Source organism: Myxocyprinus asiaticus, chromosome 15 (genome assembly GCF_019703515.2).
Source record: "Myxocyprinus asiaticus isolate MX2 ecotype Aquarium Trade chromosome 15, UBuf_Myxa_2, whole genome shotgun sequence".
Classification (NCBI taxonomy): domain Eukaryota; kingdom Metazoa; phylum Chordata; class Actinopteri; order Cypriniformes; family Catostomidae; genus Myxocyprinus; species Myxocyprinus asiaticus.
In genome coordinates, this window is record NC_059358.1 from 32217256 (window position 1) to 32240536 (window position 23281).

General features: G+C 37.6%; 3 protein-coding genes across 5 annotated transcripts; all 3 read left to right on the forward strand.

The window, feature by feature from the left end:
• The first annotated feature begins 2760 nt into the window (after window positions 1-2760).
• Window positions 2761-6072, forward strand: hoxa10b (homeobox A10b). Of its 2 annotated transcripts, XR_007899309.1 has the most exons (3): window positions 2761-3540; window positions 4726-5084; window positions 5551-6072. XR_007899309.1 is itself a non-coding variant. In XM_051718473.1 (2 exons), the coding sequence occupies exons 1-2, from the start codon at window positions 2775-2777 to the stop codon at window positions 4998-5000; spliced, it is 1041 nt and encodes a 346-aa protein (XP_051574433.1). In that variant the 5' UTR covers window positions 2761-2774; the 3' UTR covers window positions 5001-6072. The 2 variants fall into 2 exon arrangements, 1 of the variants encoding a protein (XP_051574433.1); XM_051718473.1 differs by having other exon boundaries at window positions 4726-6072.
• Window positions 6073-8075: 2003 nt separating this feature from the next.
• hoxa9b (homeobox A9b) lies at window positions 8076-9669 on the forward strand. Its single transcript, XM_051718303.1, has 2 exons — window positions 8076-8616; window positions 9431-9669. Exons 1-2 carry the CDS (start codon window positions 8076-8078, stop codon window positions 9667-9669), a joined length of 780 nt encoding a protein of 259 aa, XP_051574263.1.
• LOC127452768 (homeobox protein Hox-A2b-like) lies at window positions 8512-22329 on the forward strand. 2 transcript variants are annotated; one of them, XM_051718467.1, is made up of 3 exons: window positions 8512-8616; window positions 20622-20820; window positions 21364-22329. In XM_051718467.1, the coding sequence occupies exons 2-3, from the start codon at window positions 20733-20735 to the stop codon at window positions 22092-22094; spliced, it is 819 nt and encodes a 272-aa protein (XP_051574427.1). In that variant the 5' UTR covers window positions 8512-8616; window positions 20622-20732; the 3' UTR covers window positions 22095-22329. The 2 variants fall into 2 exon arrangements, with proteins under 2 accessions (XP_051574427.1, XP_051574426.1); XM_051718466.1 differs by lacking the exon at window positions 8512-8616 and having other exon boundaries at window positions 18687-20820.
• The last annotated feature ends 952 nt before the right edge of the window (window positions 22330-23281 follow it).

Genomic DNA, 23281 nt, shown 5'->3' on the forward strand with positions numbered 1-23281 from the left:
CATATAATGTTACAGTTTCATTGTATCAATATATCGATGATCCACCGAGAGAGGGTCACAAATCTGATATCGCTTATGCCACTCAGAAGTCTAATAAATAAAGGCGACCATAAGCTAATAACAACTGCTTTACGTGATGGCTCTGATGGTTTGCGCATCCTTTGAGGCTCGCTGGAATTTCGCCCTAATTACAGCACATCCCCCAGTTGCTGCAGCAACTTGGTCATAAAACCCGTCTTAGTCTGGAGCATTTGTTGAATTGGAGTGAGGTGCCATAAACCGTCTGAGAACCAAGGTTATTAACTGTGACTAAGAGCTAGAAAACAACGGCAAGAAAGCTTGTGTTCACGGACTTTTCCGCTATCATTTGTCTCAGAGTCCCATCATGGCATCACGTCTGGATTGCTCACTATTTTGCTACTCTGACGATTCATTTCCTATCCACTGGGCGGCGCACCTTAGATCAATGTCATTGCCGTGTATCTAAAATCCCTGCTGAAACATATTTACTTGGTGTACGGGCAAAGGACAACGTCATCGTGATCATACAAGGCGCTGTTTCAGGTAAATAGCCGAGCGAGTTATCTTTGTCAATATTGGGTTAATTTTTTTGTATAAATAAAAATGTCATGTTGTGTTCAAAAGCCTACGCATAAAGTCTACGAATAATAATGAAGTCTGTACTTAACCTACAAAAAAAATAATAATAATTTGGAAAGCAGTAATAATTTTTCGTTTCTGACTGTCACGAAACTGTAAGGAACGTAGAAAACAGCAGTTTGATTCTTCTAGAGGTCCTTAATGTAGGAACTGAAAATAAATGTTTATTCCAAAAGGCTTATTTATGAGATATATATATATTTATATATATATATATATATATATATATATATATATATATATATATATATATATATATATATATATATATATATGCATACATACATACACACACACACACACATTTCACATGACAATAACCATTTTTATTTTTAGAAGATTTCGGATACACACACACACACACACACACACACACACACACAAACACATACATACATGTATACACACACACACACACACACACACACACACACACACACATATATATATATATATATATATATATATATATATATACATACATATATTTCTATCTATCCGAAGTCTTCTAAAAATGGTTATTGTGATGTGTAATATGAAGATAAATCTTAATATAAACTCAATATAAAGTTCCATAAACTTTTAAAACAGCGCCCGTCTCTTTTGAGTCTCTAAATCAAAATAAAGTTTAGCTAACGATTTTGTTCCCCCCCCCCCCACCCCCCAAAGAGTGAAACTACTTTCACGTAGCCGAATAAAAAAATGACAGACAATATTTGCCATGGCTTTCCTTCTCTTTTTTCTTTTATAAATGTCATACATTTTAGTTATCAGGAAAAGTTTGTTGTTTCTTATGGCGACATTGTCTTTTGTTAGAATAAACGATCCCACTAGATACTGTGATTAAAACGTTTATAATTACTGATGCAAGGACAACTTGGCGGTAAAGAAAATCACATGAAAGAAAATTATTTGTAGTTTTCAATAGCCAAGCTCTTTCGACCCGAGTCCTCCTTTACATTAACTGTGCTCGCTAATTAAAATATCCAAATCGCAACGATAAAGTCCGTGTGATACCAATTTAGTTATTTTCTTTATCGGAAACAAATGGTAATAACAGGAAGACTAATACTATTGATAGATATATCCTTGGAGAACTCAGACTGCTTACAATAAAAGGTCAGATAAAAACTTAAAATCTCTTCACATCATTTGAACATAACCCACGCGGCTGATCAAATTAAATCAAAAAGTAACTACAATCTGAGAGAGAAATTTCAAATGATATTTTATGCCATTACATTCAATTTATGACAACAACACCTATAGAGGAACATGACATCAACTAAGCTGCTTTTTAACTAAGCTAACTGAAAAAGTCCTCTGAACATCAACAGAAAATAAAAAGGTACCCTAAATTTAACCGCACCAGTTGTAGGCCTATTATAATTGCTATTGTTAAATAAACGAATTATTATGCTATTAGGACTAAATGTATTCCTATATGTTTAACTATAAATAGCTGTATCTAAATGATCTATTCTAAATAAATATTGTGCTGTAATTTTATGTTATTTAGACCATTATATAGGCCTGTGATGATCGTGGCTTGCGGCATATTCTACTGCATTGGATTCAACCTAAATACAGTGATTCTGAAAAGTATAAAGCCGCCTTTCGTTTTGAACTTGAATGTAGAAAATACATTGTTTTGAGGCAACGCCTGCACGAAAACAAGAAAAGCGGACTGTAACTCACTGTTTATGTGCGTAAAGGGCTGTTGGGGCAATCACAGTGTATCATAAAGGTTTACTATTTTAGCACATGCTCTCCTTTTCGATACCTTGTTGCTTTTTGGTTTTACGCGGTTCATATGGCTTTGCGGCTCAGTGGCAGTGTCAGTGTTAACGAAGTCAGTGGCCATAAACATCACACAGTTCATATTAAATTCTGTTTTTATTCCTTGTATAGTTTTCATAAACTACTGATCGAGTTTATATGGATTTGACTTCTTTTTTTTTTAAATGTAGTAGCCTGAAAAGGAAATGGTACACAAGGTTATACGTGCACACAGAGGGAGGAGTCATCGGTCATCCTAGCGATTTAATTGGCTGTTAGCGCACACTGAGTTGTATAGTTATCAGTAATTATATTTAGCATGTTTTGCACAAGAAATGTCATCCAGAAAGGGCAATCTTCTTCCACCGTCAAATTATACCACAAAGATGTCATGCTCCGATAGTCCATCTGGAAATTCCTTTCTGGTCGACTCCTTGATCCACGGAAGGGCCGAGGGAAGTGGGCACTACTACCAAAACAGCGGAGTCTACTTGCAGCCGACCTCCGAATATTCTTACGGACTATCTAACTGTGGCTATTTTCCTGGACTCAAACGGAGTGAGAGCAATTCCCAAAATGTGATCCCTGCATGTGGCCCATATCAAGGCATGGAAGCATGGCTGGAGACGTCTAGGTCCTGTCGCATCGAACAGCCTAACAACCAAATTACCCCACGGTCTTTCTCGCCCACCATTAAAGAGGAAAACTCTTACTGCTTATACGAGTCGGAGAAGTGTCCAAAAGACACCGTTACAGAGGATATATCGTACTCTCGTCTGACACCAAACTCATGCCCATCCAGCAACAATAACGGCTGTGTTCCGGTGCCTGGCTACTTCCGCCTATCTCAGACATGCACCACATCTAAAGGTTTTCCAGACAACCAGTCTATTTCGCCTCACGTTGCTCCTCAACGTTCGACTCGATTTGACAGCTCTCTTTCGGCCATACCAGCAGAAACAAGCAGGGAAGAGAGCGATGAAACCTCCTCAAGCGCACCATGCGCCCCGGGAAGAAACAAGGAGCTAAGGGGTTCCACCGGCACCGCTTCATCTCCCGAACCACCGGACAGTCCAGAAAAGGCGATACATGTTACTAAAGGTTAGTTTTGTTGCCCAGGCATAAGGACCTAAGAGAGATTGTTTTCGTGTAGAGAAATTAACGCATTCGCTCGCGCAATAAATAGGCTATATCCCTGATATATGACGAACTGCACATAATTATATTGCATTGCAATAATATTTCAAATATTACTTTAAATATAGCCCACAACAAGGCTTTAGCGTGGGCAGATTTGGCAGTACAATCGTGAAACCAATTCATGACCAATATGAAGTTTATATAGTCTCTTACTCATACAACATTAATTCGAGTCAAATGCAATGCGTAAACAAATACGGCCCTGCGGTTCCTAAAGGTTGCACTTAAAAAAAACACACATATCAAACTCATTGAAAAATATACTTTTCATGACATCTAATTTGACAAAAGCACACAATTTAATAACCCTCATTTGACCAATATGAAATCTGCGGATCACACAATCTCTCTCTGCAAGTCTTCTATAGCACATAATATTCTTTCGCGTAAAATGCCAACACCAATAAGAAAACGTGTTTACAGTTTCCTAAAGGTAGCCTATCTCAAAAATGATTACCTTAAAATCTTGTAGACTAAAGCATATTGCTCACGAGAAAAAAAAAAAAAAAGCGTACAGTATAATAATCCTGGACTATGCCCATTGTCTGTATGTCTTATGCAAGTGTATTTATCATTTGGCTGTTTTTGAGACCTTGAGATCTGTAATCACCTGATGTGAGTTATACAATTTCTTTTTCTTGATGCATCTGTAACATGGAAAATTGATTTGGTTACAATGCAAACCAAAAAAGTATTCAGTTTATACTTTTCACGGGCAGTTTTTAAGCGTTGCCACTCCTTTTTAAGGCAATTGTCCTCACAAGAAAATAAATAAAAATAACAAAGCCAAATTATTTATATAATAAACAACAACCACAAAAAAAAAAAAAAAAAGAAAGAAAAAAAAAAAAAAACACTGTGGATTAATAGTTTCAAACTATTCATATGAGAGTAATACTACTGAACCCCATGTACTTATTGTGTAATTATGAATGCTTCTGTTATTGCAATTAATTAACGTCTAATAGGCGTAACATGAACACAGGAAATGTATTAATCAATATTTAATCGATAAAACTTTAACAATGGGGGCTAACTGCATGTGGGAATTTTGGGACTAATATCTTCTTCTTCAATTTTTACCAGGAGATTCCAAAAATGACAATACGGTTAACTGGCTGACGGCGAAGAGTGGCCGTAAGAAGCGTTGCCCCTACACCAAACATCAGACTCTAGAGCTGGAGAAAGAGTTCCTCTTCAACATGTACTTGACACGAGAGCGTCGCCTGGAGATCAGCCGCAGCGTTCACCTCACGGACAGACAAGTCAAAATATGGTTTCAGAACCGTCGGATGAAGCTGAAGAAGATGAGTCGAGAAAACCGAATCCGAGAGCTGTCGGCTAACTTCAGTTTTTCATGAAGCCTCCTTGTTTGGTTCCAGATCTCTGGCGCCCTCCTCCATCAACTGCAGTGGTAGCCTTCTTACAGCAAAGCGTCTCTGTAGGTGTGTGTGCATATATGACTTGTGCAAGATACTATTGATAACTTATTGTGTGTCGTATACTGTTGACGTTTTTATCTGTTTATGGAAAATTTTATTTGACATCCCTGTCGTCATAACATGTCATGGTTATTTATAAACTGTCAAGGGTACCTCACTATAAAAGTAAGCGAGGGAAATATCGAATGCTGAAGGTGTTTATTGGAATTTCTTGTAAATAACATTTAGACAATATTGTACATTTACTGTATATAACTACGATATTTGCATGTTGTAATAATAACTAATGAAACCATTTTTTTAAAAATAATTAATAATACTTTTCTTCTTAAGTATGACATTGTCATGTATTTGCTGTTCTAGGCATAAGTGGAAAAGATCAGTTCTTTAATTGTAGAAACTTGTATCGTTTTGAACACGATGCTTAATTTTTTTTTTTTCTTTTTTTTTTTTTTTTTAATTTTAACAGCGTTTAAAGGCAAAATCTTTCAGGAGACTCAAGCCGAAACGGGATGGACTCCGCTGTAAATTAATTATTCATAGATGGCAGAACTGAATAAAGGCATGTAAGCATAAGAAGTCGTTATAGCCTACTTTAAACACTAAGTTCTTGTTCTGTCAAACACTCCTGAGGCGTCTTTGTAACGGAGAGTTTGAACCAGTGTTGATTGTAATTTTGCTTACTGTAAAAGTAAAGTTGTTTTGTTCTTCATCTTCTACTAAGTCTTCCCCAGTCATACTGTTACCATTAAGAGTCACGCTAAAATCATTATTCCAATCACTCCTATCCCAATTACCCAATTATATTCCTGTCAACTTCAAATTTGATCCGATGGACATTGCAGTACATATTCTTTTAGTAGCAAACAATTTATGTAAGATGACAAAAATCACTGTCATCAGAAAAAGTTGGTAAGATCACAGGTCAATGTGGACCAAATGAATTTGTATTGTACTTGTTTGCTTGTGCAACACAATGTCGAGAAAATAAATAGGAAAAAACTTCGTGTGTTACCTTCTCACTTTGTTCTTCTCAAGAAAGAGAAAAAGACGACTGCTGCGTGATTTAGGTAGTTTCATGTTGTTGGGCTCCAATTTACATCTCCACAACACGAAACTGTCTTAATTGCCTTGCAGTGAGATTCAGCACAACATCGAAGCATTGCTCCGAAGTTTGAGAACAGTTCAGAGAAGTATATCTTTTCTGAAAAAGCAAAAGGCTCAGCAACACTCATGAAATATCAACGATTAAAGCAAATGCGATTAAAGCAAATCTTTTTGAATTGCATTGTTAAAATAAGCTCTTTAGGACAGTTTAGAAAGTTGATGTTGGAAATGTTTCATGGAGTGCAGGTGGAGATAGCAAGGCCTCGGTTATGATCAATGCACTTTGGCCAAAGCCGCGTGCGCATCTGAGACCGAGAGCACGCCCACATTGCCGGATGCGTCTGCTGGGCTGGAGAAAAAACACAAAGGCTTTATTGGCCATATTCAGGCCAGACAGCCAAGTTACAGCCCGAAGAAAAACAGAGTAATAGCCCCTGTTATAAACAAAGTCTGTTGAAGTACCCAGAAATCCCTCTTCCTGGAGGACAAGATCAGAGCAAAGCTCAATTGCGTTTTTCTGTATTGGCCTATTGGCCTATAATTGTGGACTATATGGTGCACAGTCATCTCGCCTTGATGTGAAATAATATTAAAAAAATTCTAACCTCAACATGTGCTTGATGTGGTAACGTCTACATTAACTGTTTTTTATTCAAGTAAAACATCTCTAAATCAACCTGAATACATAATATTACGTCAACAAAATAAATGTTAAAGGTTAGAACAGGTATATATATATATATATACACACACACACACACACACACACACACACACACACACTATGTTTGCTATATATTTTAAGTTTTTTTTATATTTCTGAAATGTTAATTTATAGAATATTTAAATATATTTAATGTTCCCTTATCCGTTTCTGATTTTCAAAAACCGTGTATTATTAATGTTCTGATCGCTTACAGTCAGAACAGGCATATACAATCGATGCAGCGTTTATTTTTATAAATGTAACCACTCAAAATATAGGCTAATGTGTTCAAATACTAACTTTTAATAATGTGGGGATAATTTTACAAAAAAGAAAAATATTTTCTGCAGTGTATTAACAACCTTTTCGATTATTAGAATATTATACCCCAACCTCTCTCTCTCTCTCTCTCTCTCTCTCGTTGTTTTGCAGTTTTACTATTTGCGGTGTAGATCAAACTCTCAGTAAAATGTTTATTTGATTGCAATATTTTATTCATTCGTTTTATTCATTCTGTTAATAAGGTTTTATTTAGAACAGTACCTATGCCTGGTCACTTAGCAGGTCATATCTCAACCATCGAGTGGCACTTATTGCCATATAAAGTATACATTTGGCTCACTTTTTGTCTGAACTATTTTGTCTTCTTGTGCGCGAGTCCGTGTTTTCCTTATAGCTTTATCTTTGGGTTTGCACAATTTTGTTATGAACAACAGGGTGGGTGACCTTCAATTTTCAAGGCACTGATTATGCTAGTGATATGCAATGGTTTTATTTACACGAGTTCAATGTTTTTTAATGGACAGCAGTAGGCTAGTACACCATTAACATTTGGATCCAGTAATTCTACAATGATGCAAATATACGTTTTTGTTACGCATAAGCTTAACAACATGAATAAAATCAAATCCGCCTTCATAAAAGCATATGGCTATGCCATTAAAAATATGCCTTGTAAAATGGAGGCCATTTAACAGTGCGCACTGGTTAGGCTTTCCCTTTATCTCCCACAGTCACGTGTCTCTCACATCCAATCCAATCTGTGCAATGGTTCAACTTATCAGAGGTCTGTAGTTCACCGTGAAGTCAAGGAGTTACTTGATTTCCACGGATTCTGAATTTGGGTCCGTTTCATTGTGGGTGTATACGTTCGGCTGGGACTCTCTTTGCTTGTTTTTGTTATGTCGACATTGGGGACACTGAGTTACTACACTGATTCACACATTCCACACGAGAATGATGATCATTTGGCACCGAGGTTCTCATCCGTACCCACGGTCGAACAGCAGGCTCGAGAGCTGACGCTACCTGAATATGGCGAGCAGGAGCCGTACACTTTTCAGGCCAAATCATCTATTTTTGGCGCGTCGTGGAGTCCAGTGCCTGTGCATCCCCCAGGCAGTGCATCTATCGCATACCACCCATACATCCATCATCATCCATGTTCAACAGGAGAACCCGATGGAGTATCCGTGCGTCCCTGGGCTTTGGAACCGCTATCTGCGTCCCTGCCTTTCACGGGATTATCCTCAGATATGCACCATGATATAAAACTTGAACCATTGGTCGGGAACGGTGAGTGTACGACGCACACACTTCTAGTGCCCGAGGTTGACAACAACAACACGACCCCAGCAGAGAGGAAGGTACCGGACGATGCGGTTTCCAGCGGGTCACAAGATGAAAAAACCTCAGCAGAGACGAAGCTAGATCTAGACCCAAGTAAGTGCTCAGTTTATAACAGAATGTGGCTTATGTTGAAAAGACTTCAGTTCCTTATAGCATAACAGATTAACAGATATATTTAAAAGAAGTATAACCCATAAAAGTCCATTGCCGAATTGATAGCCTACAACACAGCAGCTGAGTAAAGGAAGTCACAACAATGTAACTGGCCATTTATTAGGCTATTGTTATAGGCTATATATTCAGGCTGGAATGTCTTCTAATCTTCCCTTCTTTCAAGATCCTAATTTTTGGGTGGCAATAATCTGCATTTGCTTTTGACAGTATAAATGCTTTTAGACTAGAGTCCAGTCCAGTAATGAAATTGATGCCAATATAATTGCCATCTACAACTGTCCTTTATGTATCATGCAAATCCTTGTCATAATGTTCAAGACAAGTGTGGATTTAGTCACATCACATTGGATTTTATGGCATAATTAAAGACGCACAGTTGTTGCCATAAAACGGACTGGATTTTTTTCTTTTTCTTTAATATAGTAAGGCCCTTGTTTTCCCCCATTCACTCTAAATTGTCAATATGAGTGATAGAAAAAAAATATATAGCTTGCACATAATATTTTCGATCATATAAAATAGGCTATAGCCGGAGCTCTGTTATATGTTCTCCGTGATTTTTGTTTTACAATGACAGGAATAAGATAGAATTCAGCCTATGCTAAACTGTAGTCAAGTAACCTAATTATTAGACCTTTTTTCACTTCCGAATTGCGGGCTGATCATAAAATGGCCGCAGTTTCCCCCCCAACTGGCAACATGACTAGCTTTTTCTCTCCGACCCTTCTTGCAGATAACCCTGCGTCCAACTGGCTGCATGCGAAGTCCACTAGGAAAAAGCGCTGTCCTTACACTAAGCATCAAACTCTCGAGCTGGAAAAAGAATTTCTGTTTAATATGTACCTCTCGCGCGACCGTAGATATGAAGTGGCAAGACTCCTAAATCTCACCGAAAGACAAGTCAAAATTTGGTTCCAAAACCGTAGGATGAAGATGAAGAAATGCAATAAAGATCGCCCAAAAGACATTTAAAACGAGGGAAGCTGTAAACTTGCACTGCAGTGGATGGAGAGATTTCGTTAGTACGACAGTATTTGTAAATTAGCCTGTATTTTCTCTCATGCACAACAACGGTAATGTATTATTGATAGTAGGCAGCATATTGTATTGTAGACTGACACTGCACAAACATCTGATCTGAAAATATGCTTGTGTAAATATGGTTGTGTCTTTGTGTACAGCTTATTGTCGATGATTCTTTTATTTAGTTTGCTTGTGGTAGGCCTTGTTATTCGCACATTTGTGTACATTTGAAATATGTTATGAGTTTTTAAAGTCTAGTTCACGATTTCAGGGAAATGGTTCTGCTATGAAATACGAATAATTTGCATGAATTTCAGTTTTTTTTTAATAGGAATAAATTACTTGTAACGCAATATATCAATGTTTAATGTGACTACCTAAATGTATTTGAACTACCTATGTATTAAGATTGTATTTATTTTGTGTTATACGTCACTTGAGTGAATTTTGTAACATTATTGTGCTTGCAATGTTATGTGAATACATAGAAACTGTGCATACGCAAATACCTCAAATCAACAGTGTTAGTCGTTTTCAAATGAATTGTGTACGTACATGACAAATAAATTTCTTATAAATAGTACATTTCGTTAAGACTCTCAATAACATCCATCCAACATCAAATGGTCTTATAATAAAACGATAGTAGGCTACATTGTGGCCTGTATATATCTGTTTCAAAGTAAAGCTCAAATTGATCCAATTTAACGTTGAAGAAAAAGAAGCATAATCGATATTGTAATGAGAAGCTGTCACTAATATTTCCAGTCCTTTGTTTCAGTGCAGTACTGCACATAAACTTCCAGACTCCAGCAAGGAACAACGCGTATTTTACACATCTCATATGCTCTTGCGCTCGTTCTCATTTTATCTCACAACCCACTGTTTAGTGTCCCGTTAACGGCCCGGATGCCGTTTCTCCGGCCGCATAAATAAAGCTTCGTTTGATGCTTGTGGACAGGCCTGCACATTCTATTTGTGCCCTGCCCCTGCAAGCGATATTAGTGGCCGTGCGGCAATAAACCACAATCACAGTCTTAACTGTTTATGGGGTGCAAAGCGATTGAGGGCGGACCTGGAACGACTTTTTGGACGCCCCACGTCTATATCAACACAATTACAGTAACACATATTGTATTTTATTAATTGATTACTCTATTTTTCATGCCATTATTTTTATATTTTACATAAGCACACAAACAAACATTACAAGAAAACAAAGCCCACCTCTCTCTCTCTCTCTCTCTCTCTCTCTCTCTCTCACACTCTCACACACACACACACACACACACACACACACACACATACACGCGCGCGCGCGCGCACGCACACACACACACACACACACACACACACATATGTTGGTGCCGCTACCCTTATGAGGACTCTCCTTAGACATAATGATTTTTATACTGTATGAACTATAGATTCTATCCCCTAACCCTAACACCTAAACCTAACTCTTACTAAAAACTTTCTGCATTTTTACACTTTCAATAAAACATCGTTTAGTATGTTTTTTTAAGTGATTTGAATTATGGGGACACTAGAAATGTCCTCATAAACCACATTTATGGCATAAACAGCAGTTTGTAACCTAAAAAAATGTCCTCGTAAACCACCCAAACCCGTCCGTCCACACACACACACACACACACACACACACACACACACACACAGTTCGCTTCAGCTCGGTTGCGGTGATGGACCAGTCTTCAAAGGCTCTATACCCCAGACAGTATCGTAAAACGGGGCTCAGCCACACTGTCTGGTTTTTCTCTGCTAATTACTTTATTACTCACCAGCAACAATTAAAACCTTGCAGAACTGATCATCCATTTGTTGCCTTATCATGCAAGAAGTGGCAACGGAAAACAAACCTATTAACGCATTGTAGTTTTTCTTGCAGTGTCCAATATTTTTGCTTTCTTGCCTTTTTGGCAATGTGAATTTGAAGAAGGTGTAATAAATTAAAGGGATAGTTCTCCCAAAACGGAACATTCTCTCATCATTTACTCATCCTCATGCCATCCCAGATGTGTACGACTTTCTTTCTTCTGTTGGACACAAATTAAGATTTGTAGAAAAATATCTCAGCTTTGGAAATGCTCACAATACAAGTGAATGGTGACCAAAACTTTGAAGATCCAAAAAGCACATAAATAGAGCATGAAAGTAATCCATATGACTCCAGTGGTTAAATCCATATCTTCATAAGAAATATGATAGGGTTGGGTGAAAAACAGATCAATATAGTCATTTTTTTAAATTTTTATTTATTTATTTATTTTTTTTTACAATAGATTCACCTCCCTGCCCAGCACAACTATCATGTCACTTCTGAAAATATGGATTAAAACACTGGAGTCGTATGGATTACTTTTATGCTGCTTTTATGTGCTTTTGGAGCTTCAAAATGTTGGTACCCATTCGCTTGCATTGTATAGCTGAAATATTCTTAAACGTATTGTGTTCAGCAGAAGAAGTAAGTAATACACATCTGGGATGGCATGAGGGAGAGTAAATTATGAAATATTTTTTTATTTTTGGGTGAACTATCCCTTTAACTCAGCTGGTTGTTTTAACGTGAATATGCACACATAACGTGATGCATTAAACACTCTTGTAAACCTTTGAATTCTAAAGAATGAATCAAAAAGGTTCACTCGTTTTGGCTAATTGGCATATGACCTGGAAATCAAAATATTTTCTTTATTTTTAGTAAAAGTGACATTCGTGTTTTTTGTTGAGCCAATTGAATCATTACCATCTGTATCCAGCAGGTGGAGACAGCGGTTTGTTCGAAATTTTCAAGCGACAATTCCTGTTCCTCCCTGTAGTTTCCCCACTTAATAAGGGCCAGCTATGAACAAGGCCAATTTATTGATGTCTTAAAGTGTATTAAATGGTAAATGTGAACAAAAGTGAATTAGAATATGGTCAAAACATGGTATTTATGTTGCTGGAAAGATTAGCCAGATTATATTTTATTTTTCATTTATTTTTACAACAGAGGCAAATAATTTTTTTGACCCTAAATGCAAGACTTTCACTTAGCATCAATAATAGCCCAATTACTGTAGCATCAACAGTAGTCCAGTGCTTCATTTAGAGGTAGCCCACATGGGTGTAATTTCATCTGATTTACACATAACACAGTTGACACATCTTGTTACACAACACAATATACAATATACAGTATACACAAAATAAGAAGACAGTATACAATAAAAATATTGTATACAGTATACAGTACTGTATACAATATTCCCCTAATCAGTGGAAATAAATATGAAGTGTTGAATGAGTGTTTTACATACAGTTGAAGTCAGATGTTTACATACTCCTTAGCCAAATACATTTAAACTCAGTTTTTCACAATTCCTTATATTTAATCATAGAAAACATTCCCTGTCTTAGGTCAGTTAGGATCACTATTTTATTTTAAGAATGTGAAATGTCAGAATAATAGTAGAGAGAGTTACTTATTTCAGCTTTTATTTCTTTCATCACATTCCCAGTGGGTCAGACATTTACATACACCTTGTTAGTATTTGGTAGCATTGCCTTTAGATTGTTTAACTAAATTACAAAACTAAAATATTTTGGGTAGCCTTCCACTAGCTTCTCACAATAAGTTGCTGGAATTTTGGCCCATTCCTCCAGACAGAACTGGTGTTACTGAGTCAGGTTTGTAGGCCTCCTTGCTCGCATAGGCTTTTTTAGTTCTGCCCACAAATTTGCTATTGGATTGAGGTCAGGGCTTTGTGATGGCCACTCCAATACCTTGACTTTATTGTTCTTAAGCCATTTTGCCACAAATTTGGAGGTATGCTTGGGGTCATTGTCTATTTGGAAGACCCATTTGCGACCGAGCTTTAACTTTCTGGCTGATGTCTTGAGATGTTGCTTCAATATCTCCACATAATTTTCCTTCCTCATGATGCCATCTATTTTGGGAAGTGCACCAGTCCCTCCTGCAGCAAAGCACCCCCACAACATGATGCTGCCACCCCCATGTTTCACGGTTGGGATGGTGTTCTTCGGCTTGCAAGCCTCACCCTTTTTCCTCCAAACATAACGAGGGTCATTATTGCCAAACAATTCAATTTTTGTTTCATTAGACCAGAGGACATTTCTCCAAAAAGTAAGATCTTTGTCCCATGTGCACTTGCAAACTGTAGTCTGGCTTTTTTTATAGCGATTTTGGAGCAGTGGCGTCTTCCTTGCTGAGCAGCCTTTCAGGTTATGTCGATACACGACTCGTTTTACTGTGGATATAGATACTTGTCTACCTGTTTCCTCCAGCATCTTCACAAGGTCCTTTGCTGTTGTTCTGGGATTGATTTGCACTTTTGGCACCAAACTACGTTCATCTCTAGGAGACAGAATGCGTCTCCTTCCTGAGCGGTATGATGGCTGCATGGTCCTGTGATGTTTATACTTGCATACTATTGTTTGTACAGATGAACATGGTACCTTCAGTCATTTGGAAATTGCTCCCAAGGATGATCCAGACTTGTGGAGGTCCACAATTTTTTTCTGAGGTCTTGGCTGATTTCTTTTGATTTTCCCATGATGTCAAGCAAAGAGGCAATGACTTTGAAGGTAGGTCTTAAAATACATCCACAGGTACACCTCCAATTGACTCCAATTAGCCTATCAGAAGCTAATTGGCTAATTGCCTAAAGGCTTGACATAATTTTCTGGAATTTTCTAAGCTGCTTAAAGGCACAGTTAACTTAGTGTATGTAAATTTCTGACCCACTGGAATTGTGATATAGTCAATTAAAAGTGAAACAATCCGTCTGTAAACAATTGTTGGAAAACGTACTAGTGTCATGCACAAAGTAGATGTCCTAATCGACTTGCCAAAACTATAGTTTGCTAATATGAAATCTGTGCAGTGGTTCAAAAATGAGTTTTAATGACTTCAACCTAAATGTATGTAAACTTCTGACTTCAACTGTATGCTATTTTTACAGGTAAAATAAACCATTTTGAAACATGCACCGCAGATAAAATTTTGGAAAATGACACGATTTATCAAATCGCATATAATTACTACAAATGTGAAAGATAATAGAACTTTACTTGAATGCTATATTGAGTTGGGATGCCATAAACTCTGTTTGACCCCTTTAACCTTAGGCTACTTGAAAGTACATGTATAAGTTATTGCCATGTAGTTTGACCCTGTGGTTTCTGCTATTCCACCAACAAATCTGATCCAACAAAAGATAATGTTTAATTGTGGACTGTTTACATATGTCACTCATTCCAGAGTATTGCATCTCACTCTCTTATGATGATCCTAGCTAAAGTTGTTTATTATGGGACAGTCAAGTTGTGCCCATTAGCCCACACAGCACCTAGAGCTATCGTTATGAAATAGCAACTTTAGAGGAGCTGTCAGGTCCTGAAGTGCTGAACAGAGATATGCAGTTCAAAAGAGTTTGTTGAGCCTGCATGGTTCGAAGATCGAAGAAGTGCAGGCAAATACAGTACATCATAACATATAGCCTATTTAAAAGCAATGCACCACGCCCTGTGCAGAGGGACAGTTGCTAATCTGCTAAAAGGTGCGCATCTAGTGCGCACTGCAACAGGATTTTTGTTTGTATTGGTTATAAGTGCACTATAATTCTTAGCCAAGACAAAAACCCATGCCTTTCAACGAAATAGCGGACAATATGCTGAAACTATGGAGGTTAATAATAGCTGTGAGTGTGACTATTATGCAGTGATGCATAACACTAAATGTACCTAGTAGATTACATTAATTAAGAAGAGAGTACGTGCACTAGATTTTAGATGCGAGACATTCATTGTCCTACCACCCAGAACACCACCAAAACGAGAATGTTTTGTTTATGTCTGGTGGATATGAAACACATTGGACTGAAACTCTGTTGGATATGGACGGCAGGAAGTATGGCTGCTGTAGGCTATCTTGTCGGATAAGTGCTCACAGAATAGCAGACGCAAAAAAAAAAAATTAAAAAAAAATAAAATAAAAAATTTTTTTATTTCAGATTTCAGTGTATCGTTTAACGATACGATACGATACTACTTTATTAATCCCCAGGGGAAAATTTAGGCATTGCAGCAGAAACATTACAAAAAAAGAAAGTAACAATACAACAAATACAACAGCATAAATACAATAATAAGAACTAAATATTGTAAGAACTAAATGATATTTTACATTTGTTAAAGTGTAGATTATAATATCCAGAGTTGTATAATGTATTCATATTGCTTATACTGTGTCGTATATCTAGGAAAAGAGGTGATATATTTAAAGTTGAGCATTAGGCCTACTGTCTCACTAGTGATCTGGGGCTCTAGTTAATGCACGAACTTTTACGTGCTTATGTAACGACGCTTTTGGGAGGCGGCAATAATAAAATAGCACTTACGTACTACTTAGGTTCCACTTATGTTTCGGGAACCAGGCCATTGTTTATGGTCACTTTACTCCACTAAATTGTGGCTAAAAAGGGTAAACATCCATTTGCGTATCATGTTGAGGCTGCCTTGCTTTCGTTAATGCTTTAACACATAGCAACACGGAAAAATAAAGAAGACATTTGATCGACGCGTTTCTGGCAGCAGGCAGGTAGGCAGAATGAAGGCAAGGTTGAGCCTATATCTTTTTGTATAAACCATGTTGAACGCATAAACGTTTTTGTTTAGAAATCATATATCTCGTTGAAAGGCCACCTATGATAATTTAACACAGTGTTTCTTAATCCCTAATCCAGGATTAATAAACACAAAAAAGAGGCTGTATCTTGATTTCATATTAGGCTATTTTAGACATGTGTTACCTGTAACAGCTCTGTGAGACACACCAGTCGAGAGCCATATTTGCATCCCCCACCACACACACACACACACACTTAGTTCACAACTATTACAATAATTTGGTTTCACTTCATAGTTTATTTATAGTCTTAATAATTTCGTCCAGCCTCAATCAAACACATGCATTTTCGTTTTCCAGGCAGGTAAAGGAGTACAGGTAAACCGCCTATATATGCATATGATCGACAATAATGTTTCACCATTTGTTATGAAAAAGACACTGTATTGATGAAGAGAATCCTTTCACACACTATCAATATACACTCAAAAACTGTGTAAAAACACTAAACTAAAGTCCAGTGTCTAATGGAGACTAAATATGACACAATTTGCTAATCAATACCATGTGTCCATATGATGAAACCAATCTTTACGTTTACAGTTTCAGATACATCCCAGGAAATGTACAGTGGAGTTATTGGTTAATCTCTTGTTGTTGGTTTGCAAAGTTAGGTTGCTTTAACGTCTTGTTCATCTTACAATTAATCAAGAGGTTTAACTATAAAATGGAAAAATAAAGAGTGCAGGCTATACTCTCACAACGTCATATCCTGGATAAAAAGGCATGATTCTCTCCTCGGGCAGGGGTATAGTGGATATGCCCGGAAATGACATACACCTTCAGCAGAACAATAGGAGCTTGGAGCTCGTTTACGACCCAGTGAGATGTGTGTGGGTAGAGGGTCATCCATCAAACGCCACTGTTGCCAGAGCTACTGCCGCTACTGCCTTCTCAGACATCATAAACACCCCATATACACCTCTCGCGCATTCAATTACAAAGCTCACCAGGAGGAATACAAGACCAATCCCTATTTTTTAACATAAACAAATGGGTTTGTAGCCTATGCGGCTGGCCGAAGCAGCAATATACAGTGTATATAGCATATTAGTCCACTCATCTGACCATTTCTCATTCCAATATTGTTATAGGCTCCACTGATATCCAGAAACATCATATTCAGTGCCGGTTTTATGATTCCTTTACAGTATCTACAGATCTATGTTATTACAGAGGCATCTGAATACATGTAAATCAACAGAATTCATTCGACTATAAATAGATAAACAAATTAACTCAACAAATTCATAAAAAAAATAAAAAAATAAGACAACAAAAACCTGAGAAAAAGTTAAGGAATTAAAGACGGCGACTGGCAAACTTAGGCTACTTTTATATAAATATTGATTAACATGAAAACGCATTTTGCGTTTTCTGCTTTGGCCTATAGGCTACAATATTAAAATTAAGTGCCAGCTAATACAAAGAGTTTTACAACCTCTACATATAATAATAATAATAATAATAATAATAATAATAATAATAATAAACAGTAGTGGTTTTTAAGCCTATTGAAATGCATATTTAGGAATGCATTAGCTTTATAGTATATATATTGATCGCTTCATTTTTCGCTCCAGTTTCTGCTTTATGACCGTCAGAATGCATTATTATTATTATTATTAAGTCCAACAGACGGTCAGCGAGGCCGTCCATCGTGCCAGACGCATTCGAAAACATATTGTGCTGGAACCTCTACTCAGCACGAGGACGAAATGATTCAGATTGCCAAATAATTATTCAATGTCTCAGTTAAAACGACACTTACTTTAATTAATACGATTTCCCCCCCCTTCGGGTAATATCGGCTTTCAAAATAAACAACTGGAAAAGTTTCTACATTTTGTTCCCAGTCATGAACTAGGTCTGAAAGGTTACAATTGTTGTTTTTTTAATTGCACAGTCTGATGCATTTATTCCAAATCAAAACAATTCACATAGTCAACCAATAAGATTGAGCTCATTGTAATTAGACTATGTGAGTGACCTTGAGATTGTTCCTGATATAGACAATAAATATTGTGTTAAAATGAGCCTGGTGAAATCTTGGAATTAATTTCGGATTTAGAATAAACGAATATGAAAATAAAGAAATAAATCTGGTACCATTTAAACAAAAGCAAAAACGCTCAAACCAATAGGCTACTCTTCGTGTAAATGCATTAATAAATGCTGCAGAGACATAACATTCATAGTTCGACTGACAATTTACAATAACAACATTTTTTTTTTTCATTTAAAGCAATACAATACAATGCAATACAGTTTGATACTCACATATTCATTCTGTCAGGCCTAACAAATGAGAATAAATATAATGCATTGTAAATATGAATAATTAATTCAATCGATAAATGAACACATGCTAATATTAAAATGAACACATGCGTCATGATACATCCTTGATAAGTTCTGATGCTCAACTCGTGAGAAACGATTAGGTTTTTTCGTTCGTGAAGGAAATGTGTAGGAAGGAGTGGATATTTTTGAAGAATGCCGACACCCACGTTTGTCTACACACAATGTCTCCCGTGTAGCTTGAAAACACACTGTTTCTCTCTTACGATCAATAAGTAATCCTATTTTCCCCAAACCTTCGATAATAGCTGAATTTCCAAAAAACGAAAATATAGAAAAAACGCATTTTTGGTCCGAAACAACGCTGGTCCATTAACAGAACATCCGGTATGAAATTATGAACGAGGACAATCCTTTAGTTGAAAAATATCAAATTTGACTATTTAATTTATAAGATGGTGAACTCTTAACCATGAGTACTACGTTGTTCTCTTCTTCCTGGTCACATATGATCTAAGGGAGTGTTAGATGGTTTAAATGTGTTCTTAGGGCACGAAGCTGTCAGACCTTTTGGCGTGTAAGATTGATAGCGTGCAGGCTTCCAGGGCTCTTTGTTTGGAATATAAGCAATAAAGTGCTCGAGGCCTACTCTGTCTTGGCTGAAGACTTCTGAGGGCAAAATAGAAGAAACATTCTTGAACGTAAAAGACTACATGGGATTTACACTTTTATTTAACATGAATACCTTTTATTGGCTTGGTTAGCCTGTAAGTGGGTGGAAACAGATTTGGGAGGTCAATTCATGTAATAATTTGTAGCATGTTATTACAATTTAGACTGAATGCACTATCGTCAAGAATAAGATTGTTCTGTTTTGCTGGTGTCATAATAATACCTTCTGTATGGAAAATAACAGATGATATTCGCACTCCTGGAACAACACCTCTTTGAAGAAAGAACCGTTCCATTATAACCATTTTAATCTGAATTTATTTAGTTTGTAAACTTAAGTCCTGGATCAATCTAAAATATGTTAAACATTTCTTAAGCTAAAACAAATCTAATATATATAGAATAATGCACTTGTGTGCTTGTGAACACGAGCGCGCGTAAGTGCTTTTAAAAAAAAATGTCCACGCGCAATGTGTGCGCGCGCATCGTCGCACGCGCTTTTCTCATGCATACACAACTGAGACCGCGCATTGTCTAAAAAGCACTAAACCCCAAGATTAACGGGTTACTTCGATCATGACTTTTGGCGTATCTTATTTGTCCAGCTGATGTCTAGGGGCAAGTCGAGGGCCAGTCAAACTATAAATGAAGAACAGGAGACGGACACACTCTCACATTGTTTCAGGTACTGGTTAAGCTAAAGTTAGGCTATAATCTACTGAGCAGTGGGCAAACTGACCATAAATGCGTAAATAAACTAGCCCGTCCCCGAGAGTGAGAGTGAGGCGTTCCTCTCGGACTTTTTTCGATCAATCACACAGACAGTGGCTTCTTTTGATTAAACCCCAAATTGTCATTGGACAGAGTGTAATCATGTGACAAGCAATACGGTCCAATTTCAACCTTGTCTCCATGAAAGCAATAGTTTAATGGCACCGCGGTCCCCATACGGCCGTAATCAGCAAAATAGTTTTTTTTTTTAACCCGGCACGATATTTCATTATATCTTCCTTGGGTCACAAATTTGTGAGCGGCGAATTTGCAAGACTTGGAGGAGATGAATTACGAATTCGAGCGAGAGACGGGTTTTATCAATAGTCAGCCGTCGCTCGCTGAGTGCCTGACATCTTTTCCCCCTGTCGGTGATGCATTTCAAAGTTCATCAATCAAGAGCTCGACGCTTTCACACTCGACACTGATTCCTCCTCCTTTTGAGCAGACCATTCCAAGCCTGAACCCCGGCAGCCACCCTCGCCACAGCCGGCCCAAGCAGAACCCTAATGGCTCATGCCCGCTGCCTGCCGCATCCCTACCCCCAGAGTACCCTTGGATGAAGGAGAAAAAAGCATCCAAGAAAAACCAGACAACTTCGACAGCAACAACCACGGATCCTGGTCCACTGTACTTCTCCCCTCAAGGTAAAACGGAATAGTTTACTTAAATTTCATGCATTTACTGTTATTGCTTTAATGTTGATATGTATGCTTTTAGATCAGTATAGCAATACGAGGTCATGTTGCTGAAAGCGCAAGAAACTATATATCCTCATGGATATAATATATATATATATTACACTGTTATTGACTGCGGAGGGTCCGTTCTGCGTAACTTCTAAACTCTGTGTTAGCTACTTGTAGTGCAGGGCATGAATTTTAATATTTGACAGTAATGAAGAATGATAGATTGCCATTACTCAACTCGGCAGCTGGCGTGTTCATTAATCTTTACTCGGACCTCTCCGCACTCACACCAGACACATCAGTATAGGCTATTCTGGCATTGGGGATGAGGACACAAATTATTCAAGTGCCGTGGCTTCATTCCCACAAACAATTTATGCCCCTCGGTATATTTGACAAGTTTGTGAGGTCAGCTTTAAGCCCCACAGCGGCGTTGTAAAAATCAAGAGTTATAATTAGTGGCGTATCATTAATGTATAACGTTGTAATCCCTTCATATAGGCTCGCCCGAGATTTCTGATGGTGGCAATGGGGCAACTCGCCGACTGAGAACGGCGTACACGAACACTCAGCTGCTGGAGCTGGAGAAGGAGTTCCACTTCAACAAGTACCTCTGCAGGCCACGGCGGGTGGAGATCGCCGCTCTGCTGGACCTCACCGAGAGGCAAGTCAAAGTCTGGTTCCAAAACCGGAGGATGAAACACAAACGGCAAACGCAGTGCAAAGAGAACCATCACGGCGAGGGGAAAGCACAGAGTCTGGAGGAGGCAGGAGGACGGGGTGATGGGAAATCTTTTTTCGAGCAAGTGGCAAACAATGTATCGGGGGCGCTTTTGGAAAGAGAGGGTTATCCATTTCAGCAGAATACCTTAACTTCTCTACAGTCACAGAATGGACACAATAGTGATTCTCAAAGCGCAACTGTCTCGCCTTTAGGTAGCAATGACAAACATCTGAAACATTTTCCCAACCCGTCACCCACTGTTCCTATCTGCGCCTCAACAATGGCCCAGGATTGTGCATCTGGCCAGGACAATAGCAGCCCCTCGGCCCTGGACGTCTCTTTACAGGACTTTAACGTTTTCTCCAATGATTCCTGCTTGCACCTCTCAGATGCCGTGTCCCCAAGTTTGTCAGAGTCTGTAGACAGCCCCATTGGTTTATCCACAGAGGCCTTTGATTTCTTCTCCGAGACGCTTACAACAATCGACCTACAACACTTGAGCTACTAACTCTAACTGAAGTTTCATTATAGGGACGTCAATATCTTTTTCACAATGATGGCCTGTGTGTTTAATTGTGACTTTAAAACTAGGCCTAGAGCATTAATCAATGAGGTAAGTTTCTCAATAATCGAGTGACCATTTGTGTTTACAGAGAAAATATGGCAGGAAAAGGTGATATTTTTCACGTTTTATTTTTGTATCTCTCGCCGGCAAAGTGCCATATTTTCATAGAATAAATTTGTACTTGTTATTAAAAACAACAGCGGTGTTCTTTATTTCTGCAGAATTCAGGGAAAAAAGTTTGCTACTTTAGATGAGGTATTTTTACGATTCAAACGTCTAAAGAAACAGTAGAAAAATCCTGATGGCAGGACATATGATTACTATACACTGATATTGTGCTGATTTAATATGACAATTTTGTGTAAATGTATGGGGTGAAAAAGTAGATATTTATAAAGCTGAAATGGATGTTTAGAACCGCTACTAAAAACTAATACATGTTCTCTTAAAATATGTGTGCGCAAAATTGATTTACATTTGGGTAATTGTGTTATTATAGCTATTATTTTTATGAATCTTTGTTATTTCTCTGTTGCTTAGATGGCGCTTAATTTTTTTTTTACTTTTAAAAATTAACCAATAGCTAAGTTTTAGATGCCATCAAATTTGTGGACTAAACTAAGACCTCAACAAGGTGATTGATGTATTGATGCTGAGCATACACAAATAAGACCCTACTGTATCTGACGACACAGGGAGTCTCCTGGCTAAAAGCTGTAACGTTTTGGAGTTCAGCAATTACATTTTATTGCCTATTAAACCTTCTACAGGGGGTTGGTTTTGAGGCGGCACTGTACGTAATTCAATCCGCCGCTCAGAATGAATACGGATTACAACAGTTTTAAACAGAACTTAAATAAATATTATGTATATGGTTCATATTGAATTTAGGCTTGACGAACTGAATCAGATCTTTGTAGCGAATATAAGAGCTATGGATAGAATTAGCGTTTTATCAACAGGCAACGTTGCAAGAACTTAATCCCACAATATTAACTAAGATCTAAAGGGTCGCCAGATCGAGTTCGGTGTTTTATAAATTATTGGCAAAATATGTACTTAACTTTAATTTCACAGACTATCTGAATATAGATAAAAACAACGTCATTTGCGACGCGAATTTGCATGCA

What these genes read in the sequence shown, in the direction of transcription:
- hoxa10b (XM_051718473.1), top strand. Translation starts at nt 2,775, where the DNA reads ATGTCATCCAGAAAGGGCAATCTTCTTCCACCGTCAAATTATACCACA. An exon ending in GGCGATACATGTTACTAAAG is followed by an intron (nt 3,541 to 4,725) that starts GTTAGTTTTGTT and finishes AATTTTTACCAG; the next exon opens with GAGATTCCAAAAATGACAAT.
- hoxa9b (XM_051718303.1), top strand. Translation starts at nt 8,076, where the DNA reads ATGTCGACATTGGGGACACTGAGTTACTACACTGATTCACACATTCCA. An exon ending in GAAGCTAGATCTAGACCCAA is followed by an intron (nt 8,617 to 9,430) that starts GTAAGTGCTCAG and finishes CCCTTCTTGCAG; the next exon opens with ATAACCCTGCGTCCAACTGG.
- LOC127452768 (XM_051718466.1), top strand. Translation starts at nt 20,460, where the DNA reads ATGAATTACGAATTCGAGCGAGAGACGGGTTTTATCAATAGTCAGCCG. An exon ending in ACTGTACTTCTCCCCTCAAG is followed by an intron (nt 20,821 to 21,363) that starts GTAAAACGGAAT and finishes CCCTTCATATAG; the next exon opens with GCTCGCCCGAGATTTCTGAT.